The sequence below is a fragment of the Pelmatolapia mariae genome, linkage group LG10_11, assembly GCF_036321145.2.
Source record: "Pelmatolapia mariae isolate MD_Pm_ZW linkage group LG10_11, Pm_UMD_F_2, whole genome shotgun sequence".
NCBI lineage: Eukaryota > Metazoa > Chordata > Actinopteri > Cichliformes > Cichlidae > Pelmatolapia > Pelmatolapia mariae.
The window spans coordinates 64,067,024-64,091,781 of NC_086236.1; the positions used below are offsets into that span (position 1 = coordinate 64,067,024).

At 39.2% G+C, this 24,758-nt stretch overlaps 1 protein-coding gene across 1 annotated transcript in view; it reads right to left on the reverse strand.

Moving 5' to 3' along the window:
- Positions 1-24,758, reverse strand: part of LOC134636746 (mannosyl-oligosaccharide 1,2-alpha-mannosidase IA) — a 183,868-nt gene that overhangs the window by 66,582 nt on the left and 92,528 nt on the right. The window contains exon 3 of the mRNA XM_063486872.1: positions 13,176-13,291. Within this exon, the coding sequence (XP_063342942.1) occupies positions 13,176-13,291 (116 nt within the window). The remainder of the gene's footprint in view (positions 1-13,175; positions 13,292-24,758) is intronic.

The following is a 24,758-nucleotide window of genomic DNA, read 5'->3' on the forward strand; positions in this document are numbered from 1 at the left end:
GAACAGCTACTTGCAAGCCCTGCAATTTACTGCAAAAGGGGCAACCTAACCTTCAAATGTGCCTCACCGTTAAATGAACTTAAAAGGCAAACCCTAAGGCTCTGAGAACGTAAACTAAACAGTAAAACTCACACTGACAAAGCGATTCAATCATCACGGTGTAAGTAAGACAAGAAGAAAGAAGATTAAAAACTGTGTCCTCTGAAAGGTTGCTTGTATATGACTCAATCTCAAATTTCCACATTAATGTACAAACGGGTGAAGGTACAGCTCACTGGATCTGATTGTGAGGCTGACTTTCAAACGGGTTTACCATCAAGACACGAATTTCTTTGAAGCAAACCAAATCTGCGTATGATGTTCACTGGGGCATAAGGCCTGAAAATTTGGCTTTTTACAAGATTTACAAAGTAATTTGTCCACCGGAGAAGCCGAATGCTTTTCTTTTATATATTATCAAAGTTAGATTCCACATTAAAGCATAAAATTATTAGCTTTCACAAGCTATTAAGGCTCTGCGCTTGGCTGTTAACTGGACAAACACACCAGCTGATGTGGGGAAACTGAATTATTGAAATATCCCTGTTTCTTTGCACAATTCTAATAAACTTCACACTAAACAAAGACCAAAGTCCTCTAATTTCTGTGTCTGTGATTAAAATCAGTTGTTCAATATTTATGCTAAAACAAAGTTGGCTGAACTGTGTGAAACCTAAATGTGTTTTCTGTTTTAGGCTTTGAAAATGGGTATAATATTGAATTAGTGTTATATTATTACCTGTTAATCGTGATCTTTCCTCCCTCCACTCTCCCCTCATCCCAAATGATGGAGGCAAATGTCCTCCTTTCCTGCTATGTTTGCTCAAAGAGAATTATTTAGTTTTTCGTTATATATTCCAGTTCAGATGACTTATCTCAATGAAGCAGTAGATGAATCCTAATAAAAGAAGAGGGGATTCTCAAATCTAACCCAAAAGAAGTATCTTTTACAACTAAAACACTAAAAGCAATGTCATAAAGCTCAATTTACATGCGCTGCTTATCCTGGAGGTACGTTTATACACGATGCAGCAAGCATTAAAGCTCCCCTGCAAGCACGACCAGAAAATCTGGATAAGTGGATGACACCTGTTTTTATTTTTTTCCCCCGCCTTGTCTCTCTTCATGGTGCTCAAGTTGAGGGTCTAATTAGGAGTCAACACAAGGCTGTTAGAGGAAAAACACAGAAGTTTTCATCACCATTGGCATCAAGTTGAAAGCTTGTCTGCATTTTCTCTGTTAGTTCTTCTCAACCTGCCGCAGTGAAAAGTAAGCGACTTTCTGAAGAATGCTTATCAGTGAAAACAAATGTGCAGCTTTAAAGTACCATTAACGCACTGCTTCTTCACACCAAATCTAATATATACAGTTGATGTTCATGATATAAACCAATCAGCCACAAAATATAAATCACTGACAGATTAAGTAAATAACACAGATCATCAGGAGTTACGCGAGTACCCCTCATACAGCCAAAATAGCGCATTACCATGCAATGTTCTTTTAAGGAACCTCAATGTTCTTGATGCATAATTTGTCACCTGCCATCCAAAATCTGGCAACTATAAAGCCATAAAGTAGCAGTTACTCAAATGGACACTTGTTGTGTTCTCTAAATGGGATGCTCAGGTTTTCTAGTAATTTTCTTTCAAGCCTGCTTTTTGCTAAAATAATATACTAAAGATGTATGTTGCTAAACTAGCTAGCTAGTCAGCCCTCGTGTGCAAATGTGGTTATAATCTGGCTACTCAGGACTTAAAAAGTAGTAGACAAACCAGGGGAGACCCCACAGTGCCATCATTCATTAGGTATCATCCACCTAAAAAGTTTTGCAGTACAACTAACCATTCTCCCCCAACATCTGTCAACATTTCTATCCATGTCCAGCCATGTTGTGGCTGTATTAGCGATGTGCAGGGTGCAGGTGGTTTTAATTATGTGGATGATCTGTGTGTGCTCCTCTTTCTCCTTACCTTGTGGCAGAGAATAGAGAATGAAAGATCATTTAAATAAGCAACTGCTTTTACCAACGCTGTAACTATTTAAAATGTGTACTACTGGGAGAAAAACTAATTATACTAGCTAATGTAATTTTTATGGAGGAGGAGCCTCGACAGGAAAAGAAAATAAGGAACAGAATTACTCATTGGGGTACATTGCATTGGGGTACATACAATGCAGTGTTGCTGGTGGTGCTCTCTCCTTCTCTGTTGATGTGTATTCAACAGTCAAAGCAAAGATTTCTGTCCTACTCAGCCCAGATTTGCTTGGGACACGAGCCTGATTGGCATGGCCACTGTGCTGCTGTGTGCCAAGGAGCTGACTAGACTATTGCCCAGTTGTGTCCTGCTCAAATGTTAATGTAATAATTTACTGCTAATAAAGAGGCATCATTGTCACTGGGCAAATGTCTGTTAGCATTGCCGCCATCCAGGTTCTGACTGACTGCTACATGCTAACGCCAAATCGAGCTGATGTGACAGACAAAATGACCTGATAAGCCAAGGATGGAAAGAGACGATTGCCTCTCCTACTAAAGCTGGTGATTCACACATGCTGGCTGGGATTGAACTTAACATTGCTAATTAAAATACAGAAATCATGAAAGGGCCCAATTTTCACTCTAATCTCCCTGGCTCTTACATACTGTTAAAGCTGCTGCCTCTGCTGCTCCTCTCCAACTAGCTGCTTTCAGGACATCGAGCTGCGCCTGCGTTTTCTATTTCTTTTCTTTTTTTAAAATATTGTACAGTAATTATAGTCTTGATCAGTGTCCAAGTTGTGAGAGCAGTCTACAACATTAGCGTTAATGACCCTACTCGCAACCCTGTGGAGCATGCTAAACAGCTTTCTCTGACATAAAGGGAGCTCTTAAATTCAAGCCAAAATAGCGACTTCACAAAAAAATGAGCCCACTCAGCGCAATACTCAGGTGGGTGAAATCAGCATAATAATAAAGTTAATTGTATAATATTGCTCACAAATATTGGCTTTTTTCACAATAACTATTCCTAAAAGAGGTTTACATAATGAATTCAGTGATTTTGTTTTTAAAATAGGCATTACAGTAGATGTGTATATTTTAAGAGCCCGACCTTCCCATTTCTTACTGTTTAGTGATCCCATACTAATCAAAGTTACAAAACTATTCAGGAACAAGCACAAGAACAGTTTTTCTTTTATTCTGGAAGCTTTTTTACATCGCAATAGTTTGACATGAAAGAAGCCTTTCTCAGTTTTTGAAACCGAATTTTAACTGACAGATATTAGCCAGTAACGGCCATCAGCTGTGATACGTCAACTTTTTGCCCTCTTGTTACACTCCCATCATGCATTTGTACAAACTGGGGATAGCCTCAGTAAATAATTTATCCCAATTGCAGACCAATAAAATGTGATTAAATAGTCAGAGAATATTATTGGTTCATCATTTTATTTCTTTGAAAATTCTTTTTAACCTGAGTAATTAATGCACATCCAACTTCACCTCGAACATCATGTGTACACACAAAAGAGAGGATGCACTCGTATCATAAAACATCTCCACTAAATGCATAAACTTGTAAATCAACAGCCTGGTGAATAATTCATCAAATACTGCCACGGTGATAAATTACAGCTGAATTACAGCCCAACCCATCACGCCACCATCAGAGAATATTGGTCTCTCCGCATCTGTCTATTTTCAGAGCTTCATCTCTGTCTTTTGATGCCGTCTCCCCACACAAATGCACACGCACGCACAAAACTCTTGCGTGCACAGGTCTCTGCTCTTTCCTGGGGGCTGCAGTAGCTCCCCCACAGAGTCTTCTATGATAATGCTTGGGTCTCATGGGACTTTGCTCTACTCTCTCTCTGCTGTTATTATTCAGCCTGCTGCAGTCCATCTTCCTTCCTCCTGACTCTGTGTCTAACTGTCTGCCTCTGTCTCTCATCATATACCTCCCACTGTATTTGGCCTTGCTGACTGAGACACATCCTTCACTTTTTCCTCAGCGGCTGCTAACTCCCAAACTGCCAGGAAAAAAAACAAAGAGCTATTTGAGCTGCTTAATGCGTCAGCGTATTCATCCTGATATATATATTAACATCGAATTATGCAGATTAGGTCATTAAGAGAGCTAATTAACACACCAATTATATATTTATTTTTTCAGTATAACAGTCTTCATGTCTTTTTAGTAGCATGAAAATTAAATTAAAGCTAACGTCCAGCGACTTCCTTGCTCTAAGAAAGTTATTTTTTATACAAAATTTGGTTTCTGAATTATTTATAAAGACACCACCTTTATACTGCTTTCCTCCTAGCTTATCTGATCACCCTCTTATCAAATATGTGAATTGCTATGATCACCAGCTTGTTGCACACTTTGTCTACCTGCAGTGTGGTGCCGTGTAGGTGGTGTGCACCATGTTTATTGCAGCCTTTAAGCTGAAAACAGGTGCTGCTTATGTAGAGCTGAGGCGAAGTGAAATATGAACATTTTTTGTGAGTCATACATAGTCATAGACTTTGTGTTTATTAAGACATTACAGTGCAACCTCTTTGCACTTTTCAAAAAAAGTCTTAATATTCCAGAGATCTTTCCATATTAACATCTAAGATATTCAATACTATTTTTAAAGAACGTCTACATGTAAATCAGAGCTTGTGAAACTAAGCCAACCCTTTTCCCGCTGTAGAAGCCAGAATCCAGTGTCAGCGGTTGGCTGTGCCAAATGGCTCCACAGGGACAAAAGTGCATGAATGATACAAAATGTGCTGGTAAATATCCGTAATGATGAACTACCCACGCAAAATGTCCTTTGCCCTGCGCATCCTGGGACAGAATGTCAGCTCAGCTTGACCTCAGCTTAGGGGCACGGCGTCTTCACCGAACCGTCCCTCAGTATTGTAAATGACACCGTTTTTTCCTCAGACGCCTTCATGACTAGAAGCAAGTTGTGTCTAATTTAGTCCAGACAGGGTGTCAGCGGGGGTCAAAAAACAGCTCTCTGGAGGTAAACAACAACCTTGCTCCAGGTCTCCTCATTACCAACTAATGTCACTTTTTCTTGTCCTCAAATGTGAGCGCACATTTGGAAAATGACCCACGAACAACTGATTAAAAACAGACTGGTTTACAAGCCTTGAGATTAAAAATATGGTGGGGAACACTGCTTGTCTTTTTCAACAATGTGATGACATCTCCAAGTTAAGAATTGTCATCATGAAAATGCATAAAATAGTCAGAATAGCTTTGTTAGCTTAAAATATTTTAGAATAACAACCTACACAAGCGCTCTATATTTGCCTGAGGCATTTGCAAAGTTGAACCCAGTCAACAACTTTTTTCTCTGGTAATAAAAGTTACCACACATTTCTCTCAGGTTTCGCTCTGTGTTGCACATGTGTACACAGTAGACACACCGCATTGTTCAGTACTTGGTGAGACGCTGCTGGCTCTGAAATACTTGATGAAGTTGCTCATTCTCTTCTAGTCTCTCACCAAACTTTCTCTGCTCTGTGAAAGGAGTGCATCCCATGTGAGAGTCTGAAACTGTATCTGGACTGGCAGCACAAACTCTTTCTGGCCTCCGGACAGAGCGTCCCTTTGAGGTTCAAAAGATTAACAGCAACAACAATGTGCAATGTATCTGTGCTCATTCTACCAAAAAGTCAATTACATCTGGATTATAACGACACTCGTATAAATACACTTCGGTTATTTCTCGATGCTGTGCTTTATGCAGCTGCAAATTTGATTTGGATGTAATGAAAGTGAGACCTCAAGCTAATGCCGATATCTCGAGCTGACAGAAAAGACTTTAGGGAGATTTGAGGAATTGTTTTTTTCTTCTTCGAAGTTTTGGTGTGAGGCACGCTTGTTCAGCTTCCGCCACAGTTTGAAGAAAACACTCATTGCTTCACTGCTACTGAAACAACCCCTACTGGGCTCACAGCAAGCAACCACAAAACTAAACAAGGGCAGAGGAAAAAAACTGCAAAATAAACAAGACTAAGCTTGTGCTTGGATTGTCCGTGTGTTCAATCACTCACCCACCCACTATTTAGTGTTTGCTACAGAGAGCACTGACTAGAGAACAAGGGCAGAGTGTTATTAATACAATTCTGACACTACTTGGATGCAACGCTACTACATTATCAATTAGTATCATTATTCATAATTATCTGTTACATAAGCTAACAGCAGGGGACCTGAAACAAATGTGAGGGCACTGACACCACAAGTACACATTTCTCTCTGCAACGTGGGAATGAAGATTTATAGCACAAATCTGTGCACATATATATGGAAGCTCGTTTCCGCCGCTTAAAAAAATATCCATAACTCGAAATTTTGAGTTATTTTTTCAAAATTTCGACTTGACTTGAAATTTCAAGTTAGCGCTGCCAATCAGTATTCTACGTGAATGAGGTCATTTCCTTGTAAACCAGAAGCTGAAGCCGGCAGCTACAAATGCTACAGCTAAGCCACCAGTTTTACAGCCAGTCATGAATGCACAAATTGCTGAGTATTTTCAGCATGGCTTCACAAATGATTAAATCCTTGTGTTATTCGCTGAATCACAAGGCGTTACTATCAGCAAACGTACTCTCGAAAGCGTCAATTTATACATTGGTAGCTCACGATCCAGTTTTAAGTGTGCATTCCTCTGCGCCATATCCTTCCGGGTAACAAGAAAATGACGTCATTCACGTAGATTACTGATTGGCAGCGCTAACTCAAATTTCGAGTTAATAAGTCAAAATTTCGAGAAAATAACTCAAAATTTCCAGTTATGGATTTTTTTTTTTTTTTTTTTTTAGTGGCGGAAATGGGCTTCCATACATATAACCATTAACAACATGAAAAAATATAATAGGTACCATGGCCATTACTGTGCTAAAATATGCCATTTTTAATATAATAATTGTAAAATATGAAATATAGTAGTAGCTCCCATGCACATATTTCCCACATCGCCAGTATATTTACAGTTTAGACAAACCCACAAAAGTCTGACTTTTTTTTATTCTCTCTTCAGAGCATGAGAAGAGACGAGCCACAGCACACCTGAGACGGCTGAGTACCACCATGTTCACCATGTACTCTTAACAGGTCAGAAAAATGGCATCATGTCCAGATCTGACAGCTCTTTCTTCCTTCTTCTGACACCACACTGACAGGCTGCAATGTATGCATGTGACTGTCAGCACCTCGACCTCCCTTCAGAAATAATAACAAGCTTCCTCCTCTTACGCACTCTGTCCAATTTAGTGTCACTCGGCTTACACATGCCAACATCCACGCTACTGAATCGTTCAGGGATGGAGAAATGCAGCACATGCCATGACATATAAAAAATAAAATAAAATACAGCTCATTACTCCAGTCTCTACCAATAACACCCAGGAGATTTCACACTAACTTGATCCGAGATGTGGAATCACAGGCCTGAGTGTGCATATTATCCAGTCATTTCGCCATCCTGGTGGGGCTCTGGAGATTCGTCAACGTGGTAAATAAGAAGTTATTGCTGGTGGATGTTTCTAGTTATGCTAAAGAGGCTTCATAGCAATCATCAGCAAAATCACAGGGGGAAGATTCAATCTATAAGGAGCAGTAATTTTAAAAATCACCAAAGGCTGAGCTTTAGTGAGAAGATGTGCACACTTCAGCTTCTGTGAAGGATAATTAATATGACAGCACTTCTACTTACTGTACACATTAGTCCACCTTTAACACAGTGCAGTTTAAAAATCACATTATACGTTTGCATAATATAAACAATGAATTGTTGGGCGTATTAACACATCTATTCTTGACATTTGGAAAATGTCATGAATGAAAAAAGGTAAAACACTACTTAATAATTCTGGGTTCTTTTTTAATCTCCTTGCAGTTTAAGAAGTTTTACAGTATGTGTGAAAACCTTAATATCATGATTGATCAATATAAAAATAACCATATATGATAGAAACTGCCTGACCTATTAATGATTTATCAAACCCAAACTGACATAATCAAATATTTAGTGATTTTAATTGATCTAAAAGAAGATCTTCCTTTAATAATGGCTTAAAGTACATTTTCTTCATGTCATCTTAAAGAAGCAGTCCCCAACTGAGACCAGTTTATGTCCGACAATATTTTCATGGATCGGCATTTAAGGTGTCCTGGATAAATACAACAAAATAAAACCAGTACTGGTGCCAAAAAAAAGAAGACTTATTCATAACACACGGGAAAAGACCCAGGAAAACCGAGTTAATGATAAAAACGATACAAAAATAACAATAAAAACCAATAAAACCCCTATAAAACCATAAATTTCACACCCGAGCCTCAACTCTCGCAACCCGGTACCAAACAACGACTCCCGGGGGTTGGGGGCGGCTGTCTTAAAGGGTCATCACCTGTGATAATGCATTTATTCTTAGCAAACAAACAGACAAAAACAATCCCTCCATAACACTCAGCAACATGATGAAACTGGATGACCATAGATCACTTGCCACAATTTTGCTTTAACAGACTCAACACATAGATTTCTCGATGATGAATAAAAAGAACTGAGCCAGACAGAAACTGCCGTGGAGAGATTAGAAATAACTAAGTGAAAGAGCAGAAATGGAGAAAGGGAGGCTCTGAAAGCGTAATAAAATTTGGAAGGGAACATGAGGGAATACAGTCCAATCTTAAAGTCGACATTAATCACACCTAATTACTCGCTTTAATGGGAAAAGGTCTGATGAGCTCACAGAGGGCAGCTGCTTTACTTAACTGAAACTTAGTCGTCATACTGATCAAACCATTCTTTACATAAATAAGTCTTCATCAGACTCAATAAGTGCCTCGGTGCTGATGTGTGATGATGTTGCCAAATACTTGTTCAGTCTTTATGCAACAACAGCTTGTAGAGAAGCATGGCACAGGCCAAAACGGGTAGATATACTCTGGAGCTTCTTTTGTCTTGGTAATTGGCTGAGCCACCAGCATGGCCAGTCTGTCTGCTGAGTTGTTCATTCAGATATGCTTTAGAAGCTTGTCGATGCTTCAAAGTCATATGATTAAGGAAGATTTCAAGGAATTTAATTTGTTCACATGGCAAAGAGTTTTAAAGTCTGTTGGTTCAGTATTACTAAGTGCATTTGTTAAAAATATAAACGTGGGTATGTTTGGTTTCATTCCGACACAAAGAAGAAATCGTGTAGAAACAGGATAATAATGAGCGGCTGATGTCCAAGTTTCTCGGCGAAGAGGCTGAAACCTGCTGCAAACACTGTCAAGTCTGTGCTAGTGTAACACTGTCCTCTTCCTTCTGTCCTTGTTTCACTGCTAACAAGTTACAGAGCAGCTGTCACAACGTGTCGAGCTATGGCTGACAGACAGGCCCGAGTTGATAAATCTAACAAAGTGCTTTGCAGTGTGACTGGCTGAATCTGCTGACAGTAATGTAATTAAAAGAAAAATGTGAGCATGAAAATCCCCGTGTGTCCTTGCTCCATTCCTTGTACTACTGTATGCACCTTTAACTGAAATAGATTACACTTTATTTTATTTAAATCATAAGTAATTTGAAAGCAATTTGAAATTCTTATAAAAATTGTTATATACAGTGAGGTGTCACATTTTACAAAGTAATGCAATGCTCTAATCACATTCCATTTTTTGCTAGTGCAGTAATATCATGACTCAGCGCAAATTAAGTAATCACATTACATTATCACTACTATGTTGTTGTGCATTCTAATGTTAACACAACGTTAGCTCTTTCTAATCATCTGCGCAAACAGCATGCTAACACAAGGCTAGCAAAGAACTCAGAGTGACATTAAAGATGAGTGTTTGACCACCTCAGCCAAACAGCCCAAACCTGATCTTCAACAAAAAACAAACAGTGATGAGGAATCAGGTCTGTAGTACTGTAGCCTCCATTTGTACCTGCACAGGCAATCGTTTTGAAGCCTCTCTCAGCTGGTTTTCATCTTCACTTTGTGCTTTTAGCTTTTTGTTCGAACTTTAACACTAAAAGAAAAATCTGTGTCCTAATTAGGACAAGGATTTATGTCACTGTGTGCGACTGTAGCCTCAGGTTTATATAGATAACTGGTAATTATGTGACTATGCATTTAAGGTTACATTATGAGTAGTGTGAAGAACTTTCTCCCAAGAGTAATTAAGTAACACAATGGTAAACTAATGTGTAATGCAACACTGATTTTATATATATATATATATATATATATATATATATATATATATATATTAGGGGTGCAACAATACACAAAATTCACGGTTCGGTTCGGTACTTTGGTGACAGGTTCGATATTTTTTCGATACAAAAAAAATGTTCATGCTTCTTTAATTTGTCATTTATTAAAATTATAAATATATATTTTAACTCAAAAGTACAGTTTTTAAATGTAATGTTGCTGAAACAACAAAGTAATAAAAAAATAAATCTGATGGAGAAATCCCTCATCTTTGGAAAAGAGAGTTTCCAAAATAAAAGCTATACTATATGCTTCTTCTGGGCTATATTCTTAGCAGCATATTAAACATATCAGGTCCCCATAAGGAGAATCATGTGCTAACAGCTGTCTAAATGACACGCCGGGTGTGGGGGGCTGGACTGCACACGTTAACGAGCTAACTGCGCTAACGCACTAGTTCCCACCAATGTAATTGAACATTGCGTGGCACATCCGACATACTGTTTTACTTTTGTCCATGACGCGCTTACCTTCAGGGTCATACTTCACATGAAGACCAAAATAGTTCCAAAGGCCAGATCTGAATGAGGGTGGGGGAGGTTCAATTTCGGTTAGCGTTGAGGCAGTTGCCATGTTGCAACGAGCTTAACTTCTGTCTGGCTAGCTTGCACTGCGCTCAGTGGATCTGCGCTTCACAGTGCAGCCTAGGCCTAGGCGGAGTAGTCGAACGCAGATCCATTGAGCTCTCAACACAGACAGCATCGTCAGAAGAAAAGTTGATAAAATAAATTAAAAATTTTGTATTGTTCATACATATGCGTACTGAACCGAAAGCACTGTATCTAACGGTTCAATACCAACATGAGTATTGTTGCACCCCTAATATATTTTATTTGTAATTAATGTTATAATAAATCTAATTAAAACACTTCTATTTGTTATACATTCCATTTTTTATTTAATTTTTTTAAGGATTGCAACAAAATAATTTCTTAAATCTGAGAAAAATAAAGCGTTTTATTTTTCTTTTTTACTTCCTTGCTTGTTTTCTTATAATAATGAACAAACTATTGACCTTATGTGCTACATTTTTCCAGCCTTTGCTTTTATGCGCCATGTATTTCCTTAAGTGGCATTTTGAAAAGAAAAAAAAATGAGGCCATCAGAAAAATTTCTGTAGGCTCTCGACAAGCTTGGTGATCCATTTCATAGTGAATCTGACAATCCTATGATGAGCCAGTGTGCTCTTTTATATGTTTTATATGTTCAAACTGCAAAAACTAGTTCATTATCAAAATGATGACATTAACAAAGAAGATGTAGAAGTCACTGTGTGTGTTTGCGTTTAAAGTGCACAGTTTACTGTACTTGAAATGCTATAATTTGGGTGGAAAATGAGATATTTTTTAAAAATGTGACAAGTAATCAGATCTTACAGGACAAAGAACAGCACTTTAATGAGGACATGTAAATAATTTCAACTTTCCTGCAGAGAATAATTGCGAGCCTCTGCCCTGCAATGACCGCTGATGAAGACGGGAAGGGGTGAAGTTAACAAATTGTGGCATATAACACCCATGACAAAGTGCACTGTGAAGTGTAAACCCGCGTTTGTCGTCTTTATGATTGGTGACACCGTGGCTGTTTGTCAGCAGCTGCAATTACTGGCCGTCTCCAGCAGCCACAGCTGCAGTCAAAGTTAAGAATTTTCTCTCTTCACTGGAAAAGGCCATTCACTGCATTAACTGCGTGTGGGTGTGTGTCACGTCTCATTCCAAGTCCTTGGCTGTGCATATGTATCAGTGACATCTGTGCGTGCCATGAGTGAGAAAAATAACAGCTTTGATATGCGGGCAATAACAATCACTGTGCATTTCTTTATGGCCTCGTATCTGGCAGTGATCGACAACGTGCTGCGATAAAGCGCATCTTAAACGCAGTGGAAGTGTTTTTTAGGCCTCTGCTTTCCAGCAGAGCTGTTGACTGCATATTATTCAAATAGAGTTCAGTGTTACTGGCATCATGTGCAGTATGCCACACGTGTCAAATGTAGTTAAGATTGGTTTTCTTCACCAACACACTCATAATAAACAAGTGTTTTTGGGCCTTAACTGTCAACAAACAAAACAACTTCAACTTGAGACATTTGGCGTGCTGTCATAACAGGCAGTGAATTGGTATAATTATTGCCTAGCGTCTACAGTAGCCTACCATGATGACAGTCATAATGACATAGTTGTGTTTGCAAGCTTTGTGTAATTACACACTATTACATAACCACATTTTATTGACAAGGGTGGCCCAGAAATGACCCCTTTCATTTGCAAAGCATAAAAAAAACACACTGACAAACAAGCTCACAAATTACCTATTAGCAGCAAACTCCCTAAAAGCCCTTCCTGGTTGCCACTTTCACTGGCTTTTGCTCAATTCAACATGATATCAGAACTGGCAACCCACGCTGCTCGCAACCCAGCCTTTACAGACTCACTCAATGAAAGGGTCATGGCCTCTCTTTGCCTCCTCTCTCCCACATTTTTTTAATCTACAACACCCTTTAAACCCTGCTCCAGCCCTCTCTCCTTTATTTATCACATTTTCTGCCCCACAAAGACCTTTCAGAGAGGCAGAGAATTCCATCAGTCGGTAACACGGCGTGGCTGGTGGCCACACAGGAAGCTTTTGATTTCTGCTGGAATGTCCTGAGCTTTGGAAAACTGTCAGACTCAGTGGACACAATGTCGCTGTTAAAGCACAAAAGCACAGCTTGAAATCAATCGAGCATGCACGGTCACAGCTGAAAACTTCATTATGCTTATGTAGTAAGAGTGTGGTTAAGCTTGATGGAGGGGAGGATGTTGCCCCCAAGTTGCCCGAAAGTAAAATGCAAAAAAAAGAAAAGAAAAGAAACTTGACACTAAAATGAGTTTCTCACCGAATTTAGATCCAGGCTGGTCTTCACCCATTCCTTGGCATCATTATAGTCATCCATCAAACCCATAATGTACAGAGTGTCTAGTGAGTCAACGATGGATGCTCCTCTCAGGCCACCTGCAAAATCAGAGAAAACACAGTTATGCACTAACGGAGACAAGTTCTGCTTGTTTTTAGGTTCTTTTTTAGCAGGATATGAGGTGAAAAGGTAAAAAACTCAACATGCAGTACCTGTCAACTATTCACACAACAACAAATCAGTCCAACAATTCGCAACATCCAACCAAATAAGGTTATTTTTGACTTTTCCACTGTGACTGCAAGTCTTTCTCAGACCACCCCGAGGTTTCTTTGTGTGGACAAGGTTTTTTCCCAGTGTATTCTTGATACAGCTGGTCGATCCTCTCCACGGTGAAGCAAAATACATTTTTATCGGTTAAATTTCTAAACGTATGGGTGGAAAACAAGTCATTACTGCTACCTTTTAATCTTATTATATGCATATACATGAGCTATCAGCGTGTTGCATGGAGTATTGTTTTAACACTGATGCTATTTTTACAGTAACTAATCCCTAAAGCGGTAATCTGTCCACTAAGACAGTATGCATTTCAACTAATTTTTTAAAAGGGAGATTTAAAGAAGATTTGTAAAAGAAAAAAAGTAGAAAGTACAATAAATAACCGACAAATCATTACTTTATTTCCTGCTACATAAGTCAAAGTCTTCGAAGATGGATAACTACTGAGATTTAACTCTAAACCTTTAATGTGGTGGTTAGCAACAGCAACTTGACAGCGCGTGTGATAAAAACTAAAACATAAAAGTCTCCCTCGCGCCGAGCTTCAGTAATTACTGCAGTGATGTTGAACGATAATACAAAAACAGCTTTGTGTGGCCCACATGAAAAGCATCTTCTCTCCGAGATTAAAGCATCCGCTACAAAGCACCAGTCACTGTAACATGAAAGTCAAGTCATTTAGGAACCAACCACCAGAGGGGAATAAAAGAACCGATATACTGATTATTGCAAACATTCAGCAGCTGCTGCTGGATTTCCCGGAGTTTGTGCGCTTCCTGCATCGACTCTGTGTGTAAATGTCACAGTGTAAAATCTGCCTGTCTGCAGTGACTGTGGATGCGTGAGTGTTTGTCTTTTTGAATCTCAAGCTATTTATTTCCTTTCATAAACTAAACAAGAAATGCTAACGGGTGTTTATTCCATCCTGACAGCCTTATGAGAGATTGCATGGTCCATTTTCATTCTCATATGACCAAATATTATGCAAATGGAGCTGAACCCCACAGAGACAGCGCGGCACAAAGGAAGAATACACATTACCCTTAATGAATTACTTTATAAGAGTTTAAAGGCAAATTGGGGTTTGGAAGTTTAATAACAAGAAAGTGGGACTAAACCGGCAGAGAATTAAACTTCTTGCGGGCTGAAAATGTAGATGAGGTGAAAAAATGCAATAGTGTGGAAACTGACCTGGTTAAGTAGGAGAGGTGACGAAAAAGCTTGCTGTTCATCTCTGAGAACAACTTAGCCTACAGTAGATGGTTGGATTGATCTGATGCAACCATTCAGCAACCAGGTACATCAAAGACTTCAATTTTTATGAAGAATTATTTTCAAAGCTCGCCAAATATGTAAATCGTAACCATGCCTTTAGGTGACAACACAGAACTGGAAAAACTAAAGTTCTCTTGCAGCTTTTTCAGATCCTGTTCTCAACAGACGCTGTGATTTTGTTAATGTTTTGTGTTAAACTGCTAGAACGACCTCAATACTTTTCTACTCACTACAGATAAAATTAGTTTGTGTAAGTGAAAATATTTCATAGCTATAAACTCCACTTGGGCATTTAATTGACCTTAATGCTTTGCAGTTTTTGCCCAGTAATGTTATTACTACTGATTCTGTCACTCTGTTAAAATACTCATCAGTTAAACAAAGTAGAAAATTAATGACAATGTTTCTCTATATCTACAGCATATTCTATATTAGCTTATTTCATCTGGAAGGAAAGTTGCAATAACAATAAATCACCTATCCATTCATGTCCATGTCAGGATCCTTTCCCCAGCTACCTCCTATAGCAGTGGCCAGTGAGGCACTCAAAAGACAGCCGACAGATGCAATGTCCCAAGGATGTCCTGGGTCTGTCCCAGTAGGACACAACTACAACACCTGACCTAGAAGTGTTCAGGAGGTCTCCTAGTCAGATGCCCAACCACATAAACGGTCTCCTTTTGATGTAGAGGAATAATGGTTCGCCTCTCCTTCCTGAATGACTGAGCTCCTCAACATACTTCTAAGGATGAGCCCAGCCAACCCTCAGATTAAGCTAATTTCCACTACTCTCATTGGTTCAGTCACTACCCAGAGCTCACAACCATAGGTGAGGGTTGGGAAACTGAGAGCCTTGCTTTCCACTCTCAGGTCTGTCTTTACTACAACAGTGTCACATTCATGCAGCCATTGGATCAATCTGACTGTCAAACTCCTGCTTTTCTCACTCAGGACTTGGGGCTCATCATGCAAGCTGGAGGCCATCATTTGATGAAACCAACAGAACCACATCGTCCGCAAAAAGCGGAGATAACATCCTGTGGACATCCTGTGGCCATTGGCTGTGCCTTGAAATCCCTGAGAAATTATGATTGGAAGTCCAACACCCTACTGGGAATGAGTCTGACTTATTGCCAGCAATAAAAACTTTTTAGTTTTTCAGGGATCAAACAGGCCACAATACCAGGCCAGATACCTCATACTTCTAAGTACTCCCCCAGGACACTTAAAGGACGCAGTCAAATGCATTTTCCAAGACTGCAAAACATTCAATTCAATTTATTTATAAGCAGGCTCAAAAACCCACCAAAGCAACTGTTGACAAAAGTGCTGAACAACTAAAAGAAAATAAGTATATTCAAGGATATGCAAGCACCCTCAAATATTCCTTCCACCGCCCAAGAATATCCTCAGTTGCGGTTAATACTGCTCCATCATGTGGGTAGGAGGCATTTTGCCTCTCCCGAGTCAACAGGAGCAAAAAAAGAATAAACAAGTCGAGACATTTAAATCTCTCTCCATCAACTGGTTTGTTTAAAATCTTGTTTCAATCATCAACTCAGCTCTTTATATCTTGAGCAGTTTCAGTTCTGTCAGCATTTACCCTGCTCAACATTATTAGCATGAGAGCGAAACTCTCCGCTTCACCGTTTGCCTTTCACCTCATCTCCACGCCTATATGAATTAGCTGATGAGGTTAGCACAGATGAGTGACTTGGCTTGACTGAATGATGGAAGTCACACTCTTTGGCCATAAATCTAAAAGCATTTAATGTAAAAAATGTAGAGAAACATGGTGTGGAGCTTTCCTTGTCTGGTAAATCAATTTTAAAGCCACATTCTTGTAATAGTACTCCCTTTGTTCCAGCACTGAAGTCCTGATGAGGTCGCAGTGTCATGGCTGTAGCTATAATACCATCTCACTTTTTAAACACCCTCTGCTGTGTTTTTCGTCTTGTTGTCGTATACTTTATATTGTCATCGATGGGGTAGTGCTAGCTTCAAGCAAGACTCACACTGCTTATATATGACCTACTATCGACCATTTACTGTCCGTGGTGTATAAGAGCAGAAAGAAACCGAGCGTGTTTTCAGATGCAACTCAAGCCTTCATTCTGTGTGAAGGGGAAGTACTGTTTTTAGTTTGTTTTCTAGCAGCCTTATCTCTATTCTGTGACAAATAGTAATGGTGACAACTGAGAGGAGGGGTGTAATCAGATATCTAATGCCCTCTGGTTATCCAAACCCAGAAGCAGCTCTCTGTGGCTGCAGGCAAAACAGAGTGTGGAAAATTCCTATCGAAAACAGCACCAAAGCTAAGATGATTGATTGACTCTGAGGAGCAGACGGAGCAGATCAATCCATCATGGTGTACTCCTTCTGTTTCCATGGTATAAGACCCTATTTATTTCTGTGGCCTTTTTTGCTACAAATGGAAGAAACCCTGAGGGGTCTTCTGAAGACGGGGGTAATTGGTGTGCCCTATTGTGTATTTATAAAGACTGATCAACATTCACACACTGACATTCATCACAACACGATCTCGTTTGCATTCTCATGCATCCTGTTGCCCTCTTTAATGTATTTTACATCATATTTAATGCGAAGTTGGAAACAAACTGTACACAACACGAGCTTTATTTAGAAACCAAAGCTGTCTCAGTTAATGCCTTGGAAAATAAAGAACAAACAATATGAGCATAAATACCCAACCGTTAGGAGTCAGTCTGAAATACTACTTGACATTAAATGGCCACGATCCGACTGATTTATTATTAAGTGTTATTGTGTTTGGGGTTGGACACTGTTTCTTAATGAATGACTTTAAAAACTGACTGTCAAATTGTTCATGCATTTTCTCAAAAACTGATTAAGAAGTCATTAGTTCAGCAAAGGCTTGAATGTTTTTTTTTGTTTTTTTAAAATAATAAATTCTAAAACACAGTATAACTTTTGAGATCAAATAAAAATATTTCATATGATTACTCAAAGTGTGCTTGGATACGCCAGCGTACTTGTGTCCTGCAAGCATCACTACCGGAAAGTAAGATGCGAGTGCCAGAGTGCGTGTGTGCGTAGGCACAAAGAGTACATGGAAATCCATTAGTAAGACATTGGCCGGTGGGTTTTCATTTATCATAGCTGTCACAAGCCAGTCAGTGTCGGTCGGCGGGGTTACATTAGACGGCCCCGGTCCACATGATCAATCACTCACTGCAGCACGCTCATGTTGCGATATTACTAAGTTCATTCTCTCTTCTTCTCTTTTTCTCTAAATGCATGCACGCACCACTGATAAATATGAATCAGGATAAGACACTTCTTTATTGAATCCCTCGGGGGATAGCTCAGAGGCAACATTTCCGCTCTAATTTCATTTAACCAGGACATACTGCATGCCAAATGTACGGTAATACTCCTGAAATGAAATTCAATGATCATTGTAAATTCCATCGACTAAGTACATTAAAAGTGCAATACTGTTAACCAGATAAGAATAATCAGATCTCAGAGATGGATCGTTTTAATACACCTATGAGAAAGACAAATCAGAGTTTATTTGTTTCTCATTGTTGCTGGAAAGTCACAGCACAAAGCTGAAAAAATAAAATATTACAGATGTGCTCAAAACTCGGATCGCAATAGACCGGGGGCCTGTCCAGGATCTATTGTACTTTTTGCCCTGGGGCAGTCAGTATAGGCTCGAGCTCCCCCTGTGACACTGAAATAGACGAGCGGTTCACAAACTGGATGGATGCATATTTAAATGGATGGATATTTAAGCTGTCAGGTGGATCTAATTGATGCAAGAGCTGGGATTTACAATAATTGCACTGCCCCGTTACCAGTGGTTGCCAGTAACCAATTATCAATTGCAAGGCTAATAAGCATCTTGTTTGCACTAATGCTACCTGACACCAGTAAGACAGTAAGTGCATCAGTGTGTCTGTGTGATTTTAAAGGCATTTAGCTGGTTGCTATTCGAAGCACATGGTCTGCATCACAGATAAAGCGCACAGGCAATGGTTCTGTAGGTGAGTGGGCTTTTGATGAAGAGCACCAACAGAGCAACAGTGGGGAAAGAAGTAAGTGGTTTTAGAGGGAGTAGGATTAAGTAGGGTTACAGAGCAGAACATGAAAAAGCTTGGGAGAAACACAGAGTGTGAAATGTCATGCCCATCAATCAAGATTGACTTTTCTGGAGGGCTGCAATACCAATCGTGTGCATTAGCCTCTTTGAGGAGAAGATGTCAGATAAGTCATTGAATATCAATAATGAAAGGACGGTGGATCATCTGGATATATACGTTTGTCCCTGAAGATGCATATCACCGTTCATTAAAATGCATCTTTTTATGTCAGCCTGGTTTTAACTGCAATAACTACACAGCATAGACGTTATAGCACAGACAACATCACAGTGATGAAGTTTGCATAGTAAGGAGGTTGAGCTTGGAGTTTTTTTTTTTTTTGGGGGGGGGGGGGGGGGGGGGGGGGTAATAGTTTTTTGTTGGGTCCTGGTTAGCCTATATACGCCTACAACGCAAAGCCAAGTTAGGAAATTAATCAAAGTGATAAACGAATTGGAAATTTTGAAGGTTTATGTTTATTTTAATATATGATTATGGCATCATACGTTGGTAGACGTCCCATCAAACCTCAACATTACTTGAGGTTTGATGGCAGCCATTTAAAGATAAGCCAATAGTAAAAACTGTGCCACAATCAGTGGGGACAGTCTTCTGTAGCTGCTAATAGAAGCTACTTACTCCCAGATCCTATCCCACTTGCTACAAGATGATAGTCAGGAAACCTAATCCTTCTGATTAACATTTTAAACACTATGCTACCAGTCACTTCACAGAACTAGGGTGCATACACAGGGCTTGTTAAACATGTTCAATTGAATCCTCATTTTCAATTAAGACTGCACAATTTGCTCACTTTACACTGGACTAATTTGTGCCTGCATAGTTCACGTCGACTAATCTCTAAAAAGACCGAGTCTAAAGGAATACAAACAAAAGTTACCTTATTTTTCAGTTTTGGTGTAACAAGCTACCAATTGTCTGGTGTTCGTTTCTCTTTCCTTCAACAAAGAATATGACACATGTTTAAAAAGAACGTGAAAGAGCAGGCGGCAGCTGCAGAGACAGAGCTGTTTGCAGAGCACTTGTTACTGAGATGCACTGCTTAAATCATAAGGCTAAGGAAAGCTGACCCTGCACCAAGAAATATGCAGAGTGTGTTGTGTGTGAGACATTGATGTAACACACCCATCCAAACAACTACGCTGGAATAAGAAGAAAGGAGATGAAAGGGTCAGAAATCAGCTCAGTTCTTATTGAAGTGACAAAAACAATAGACAAGAGACTAGACAAGTGACCTGCTGTTAAGAATTCATCCTTTATGTAGATACTGGAAAAACACATAAAATCAGCTTTTACTTGATTTAGCTGAAGACCCAAAACTGCCGAATTATACCTTTAAGAATTAAATTACCAAATCACCTTACGTCGCCATCTTTTTATCTGTATTTTGTTCTGCTTTTCATTTTGCTTTTATTACATGATCTTCTTCAGCAGAAGAAATTTCACAAACCTGTAGATATCCATAATCATAAAACTAAAAAATAATTTTATTCACCGATTTATTTATTTTATGCACTCGTCAATTAACCCTTTAAGACCTACCATAGAACCAAGTCCGCCAGAGCTTATATTATATTTTTACATGCTGTAGTGCCAATTTTGGGAGCATTTCAAGTTGATATACATCAATACAACCATTACAGCCCAAATTTTAATAATATGTATGCATTAAGTGCATAGTAATTACATAAATTGCAAAAAAGTGCAATAAACTACAAAAAAATTGAAAATCGTTTTTGTTTTTTTAACATATATTTCTAGTTAGAGAAATTTAAGAGGCTTATCCCTCAAAACTGTAAATACAAAAAAGTTGCACAAACTAGTTTCCCACCACAGGAAATTTATTTGAAGTGTCTTCATAGTTTTACTTTTGAAATACACCAATTTTTATATACTGCAGGAAAAACGAAAATAAATATTATAGTGCAAATTTGCAAAAAAGCAGCATATGCATCAAAATAAACTATTTCCAGCAGTGCAATTTGAGTTCTAAGCATCCCAGAAACGACACAGAAAGTCATAAAGTCAAAGATAACTTTTAAAAACACCAGTATAGGCTCTGAGGCCCTGACAGTAAAAAAAACTACATTTCCGCGAAAATGACGTCACTTCCGGTTTCGGGCAGGTAATGGCGGACATGCGAAAGTTCGCGCTGACGTCTATTCCAACGTAGGAAGTGTTATGAACAGCTGATCGGATCGGCAAAGCGTGTTTCTGGAATATTATGTTTTTGTTGCTGCAAGCGCTTTTTATGCAGTTTTTGCAAAGCTATATGTGGAAGAAAACCGTGACCTAGGACAAGCTGATGGCATAAGATGTAAGTACAACTTCTCCGGTTTCATATGCAAAAAAAATTATTGCGCTAGCTTACGTGGTTGCAGTGATACAGGGATTTAAAAATAGATACGCAAATTGTAGCGGGGGCGCTACGCTCGGCTCTAAAGGGTTAAGTAAAGACTGCATTAGATGTTTTTCAATAAAGTTAGCAGTCTTTGTCTAGAAATGGAAGTCATTCTTTTCTCCGAGTACAGTGTGTGAATATATCTGCATGTCTGCTTTGTCTTGACTAGCAGTACCATGCATATAAATCTTCTGCTTCTCTGCTTTTGTATTGCATGCGCGCACATACAAACATGACATTATTCTACTCATTACGCAAATAGTAAGTACCTAGAATGGACCACATGGAATAAAAAATGCTGACATCTGATTGTAATTGCACCCCACATATGCTCATCTCTGCCCCCTTCAGCATCTCCATTTTCACCATTATGGTAATCACGTAGTCGAACTGCAAAAGGCTTGCGTCTAATGGTTCTTTGTGCCTTCCAGAACAACAACCATTTCTTGGCAAGACAGAGGAAGGGAAAGAGAATTGACAGATCAAGGGACATTAGAGCCGGAGTCAAAAGAAATTTGTTCCATTAGGAGGCCTGAGGAGAGGGAGATGACTGAACCAGAGGCTTCAGCTAGAACTGCAAATAGCAGATATCCTTTATGTCAGAGCGCATAATTGTCCCCACATGCTGGACAAGAAAGCTGGTGAATACTTGTCAGGGGGGTAGATGTGTGATTGACTCTCAAAGCATTTTAACATATTCTGAGGCACCGAGCTTTAAGGAGGACTACTTTAGTGTTAGGCAAGCCTCAATATTTGTAAATGACATAGACTGCATGTAGATGGATGCAGCCACCATTATCATGACACCACCCACGCCTTGAGGTCTCGAGCTGAGCATTTTAAGCATCACTACCTTTGTGTATTTTTTTAATACTGGACATTATGAGTGATGGCTGGATCAGATAGGCTTGATTATCCTGCTTTATCATCAATTTTATTCTAGTTGAGATCATGATTTAAAAATTAAGATCATAGGGTATTAAAATAGACAAAGCTATCAGCAAAGTCTAAGAAAGTTGGTTCTGTTCATTTTGATGTTGTGTTTTCAGTGGAAGAGTTCCAGGACATTTCTTGGCTGATTGCAGTTGTCCCCAACATTATAAACAGTATATTTGCATAATGATTGAAAGTAGCACCACTGACTAACAATGGGGCATGTAATCAGCTTTGGGATCATTGATATGCAAATTGTCACTGATCAATGGCCACGAGATGAAAGGTTTCTCCCAATGAAAACGCAACGTTCAGAACAAAATCAACTTTCTGGGATTTCCTTGTCTGGATGATTGAGCAAGCATTGTGACTATCAGGAAAGTGTTTACTGAGGACATAGATCAATTTCAAAAGCCTTGAGGTTTTCTTACAGACTTACAATACAATTAGAACCAGATGAGTTGCCGCCTTCTGGCCATTCAAAAGTATGCAGATTTCCCCAATGGAGACATTTGGAAAGGTGTACATAATTCCACTAGTTTGGCTTTTTGACAATTGCACAAATCCCTTTTTCAATGTAACATCTTAACATGTATGAAATAAGAATAACTTGTATTTTTATTATGTAGATATATTGAGATGTGTTATGCTGTGTTAGAGAACTGTGATCAGCTGTGGCAGATCACAGTGCTGGGGCAGGAAGAATTACCAATACACTATCAAAGTGTCAAAGACTAAGAAGCTAATCACCATACCTTAGCAGAGATTAATCCAATCGGAAACAAATACAAAATACAAAGTGTCCAGACATGATTAAAGAGGCTCTAGACTTCAAGCAGTACACACATCAATCTAATTGCAGCAATCTAATTTGCCACTCTGGGAAAGCGTGGCGTGTCAGTGGAGCAGCCCTGTCTGATATGACAGGCTCTCAGATAAGATTACACACCGCACACAGTGTTATCGAACCCCTCGCCTCCTCCCTGTCCTAAAAGCCTGTCTTGCATTGATCTAGAGACATGGCAGCACAGTAGGAGAGTGAGGAGAGGGGGGATTACACATCTGATGCTCGGTCAAACCACAAAACCTGATTTGAGATGACAGCTAAAGCTAGAGGCTCTGATTAGGCAGTTGATAAAGCACTAACAATTCATCCAGTTCTGAGGTCATTTAACTGGTATCTAAAGAATGAATAAATAAATGCTAGACAGAAATCCGCCCTGCAAACACCGACTTCCTCTCATTATTAAAACAAAGGCACTGCTCTCCATCACGCACACCAGACGTTTACTCATCTGAACTGTGCTTTCTAGCTCACTAGTTGCACACAGAAAAAATGTGCAGCCCAGGCCATTTAGGAGAGGTGTAATAACCTGTTGACAAAAAGCACCCGTCAGCAGGAGAAATTAAACCAGCCATCTTCAACGAGCAGCTGCTCTGCTTCATTTGTTCAGTACCTCAGCCATTTAAAGGTAAAGGAGGATCCTGGAACTAAAATGCTACAGACAGGTAAGAATTTAGAGAGAAGAAAAAGAAAGAAAACAAAGTGTCTCATTACAGTGTTGGGCCATCATTACCTGCCAGGGCAGTTTTAGTTTTTTTCCAACAGATATTCCATCATTTTGTGTTTGGACAATGCTGGTGGATGCACTTTCTAACACATCAGTTCCAGATCTACTGTATGTTTAAAGGCCACAGATGTGCCCTCATGCCCTATGCACTGTAATCCTGGAGGAGATCAGTCACATCAGCGTACAGATCAGAGTAAATAGTGTTCACTGATTGGCAGTAATTCTTTGTTCTATAGGGACAAGTAAGAGCAAAATATCCATGCCAGGACAGTTACATTTAATTTAATTTATACAGCATCAAATCACAACAACAGTCACCTCAAGATGCTTCAGCTACCAGATTAACTGCAGCTGTAATTCAGGCTTCCCCTTTAATTTGTCACCCATCTGTATTTGTCCAAAAGATATATATGTATATAGTTAAAGCTGATTATTAAAAAAAAAATCATTTAGAGTTGTTGTTTTTCTTGACTAGTCTAGAGCACTCAGTGACTATTGGCAGCATAACGGACAGCAAAATAAAAAGTTTACATTCAATCAAAGTGGGAGATTATTTGGGGGAAAAAAGTTTTCAATTATGGAAAACTATTTCAGGTTTCTGACAAATCTACAGAGAACCAGTTTAGAAGCTGCTGGTCTGTACATTGAAAGGTACTACAGCTTGCTCACCTGCAATTTCACACTCAATTACTAAGGGAATACAAACTTTCTAACAATATTTCCTGGAGGAATGTGAGTTGAAACACTTGTCCACAATACTCAATATCAATTTCTCTTTCACTGCTTTACCAATTCCTGAGTTCATTTCGGTTTTACCGTGTTTTGTTCCCAGGATGCCAGAGACTGTTAGCTCTATTCAACCCCAACCCTACCCCCAACCACCCAGCCACCGACAACAACCATGAAATGTGTCCCACACTGTCAGGCTGATTCTGAAAGTTCTTCCGATCTT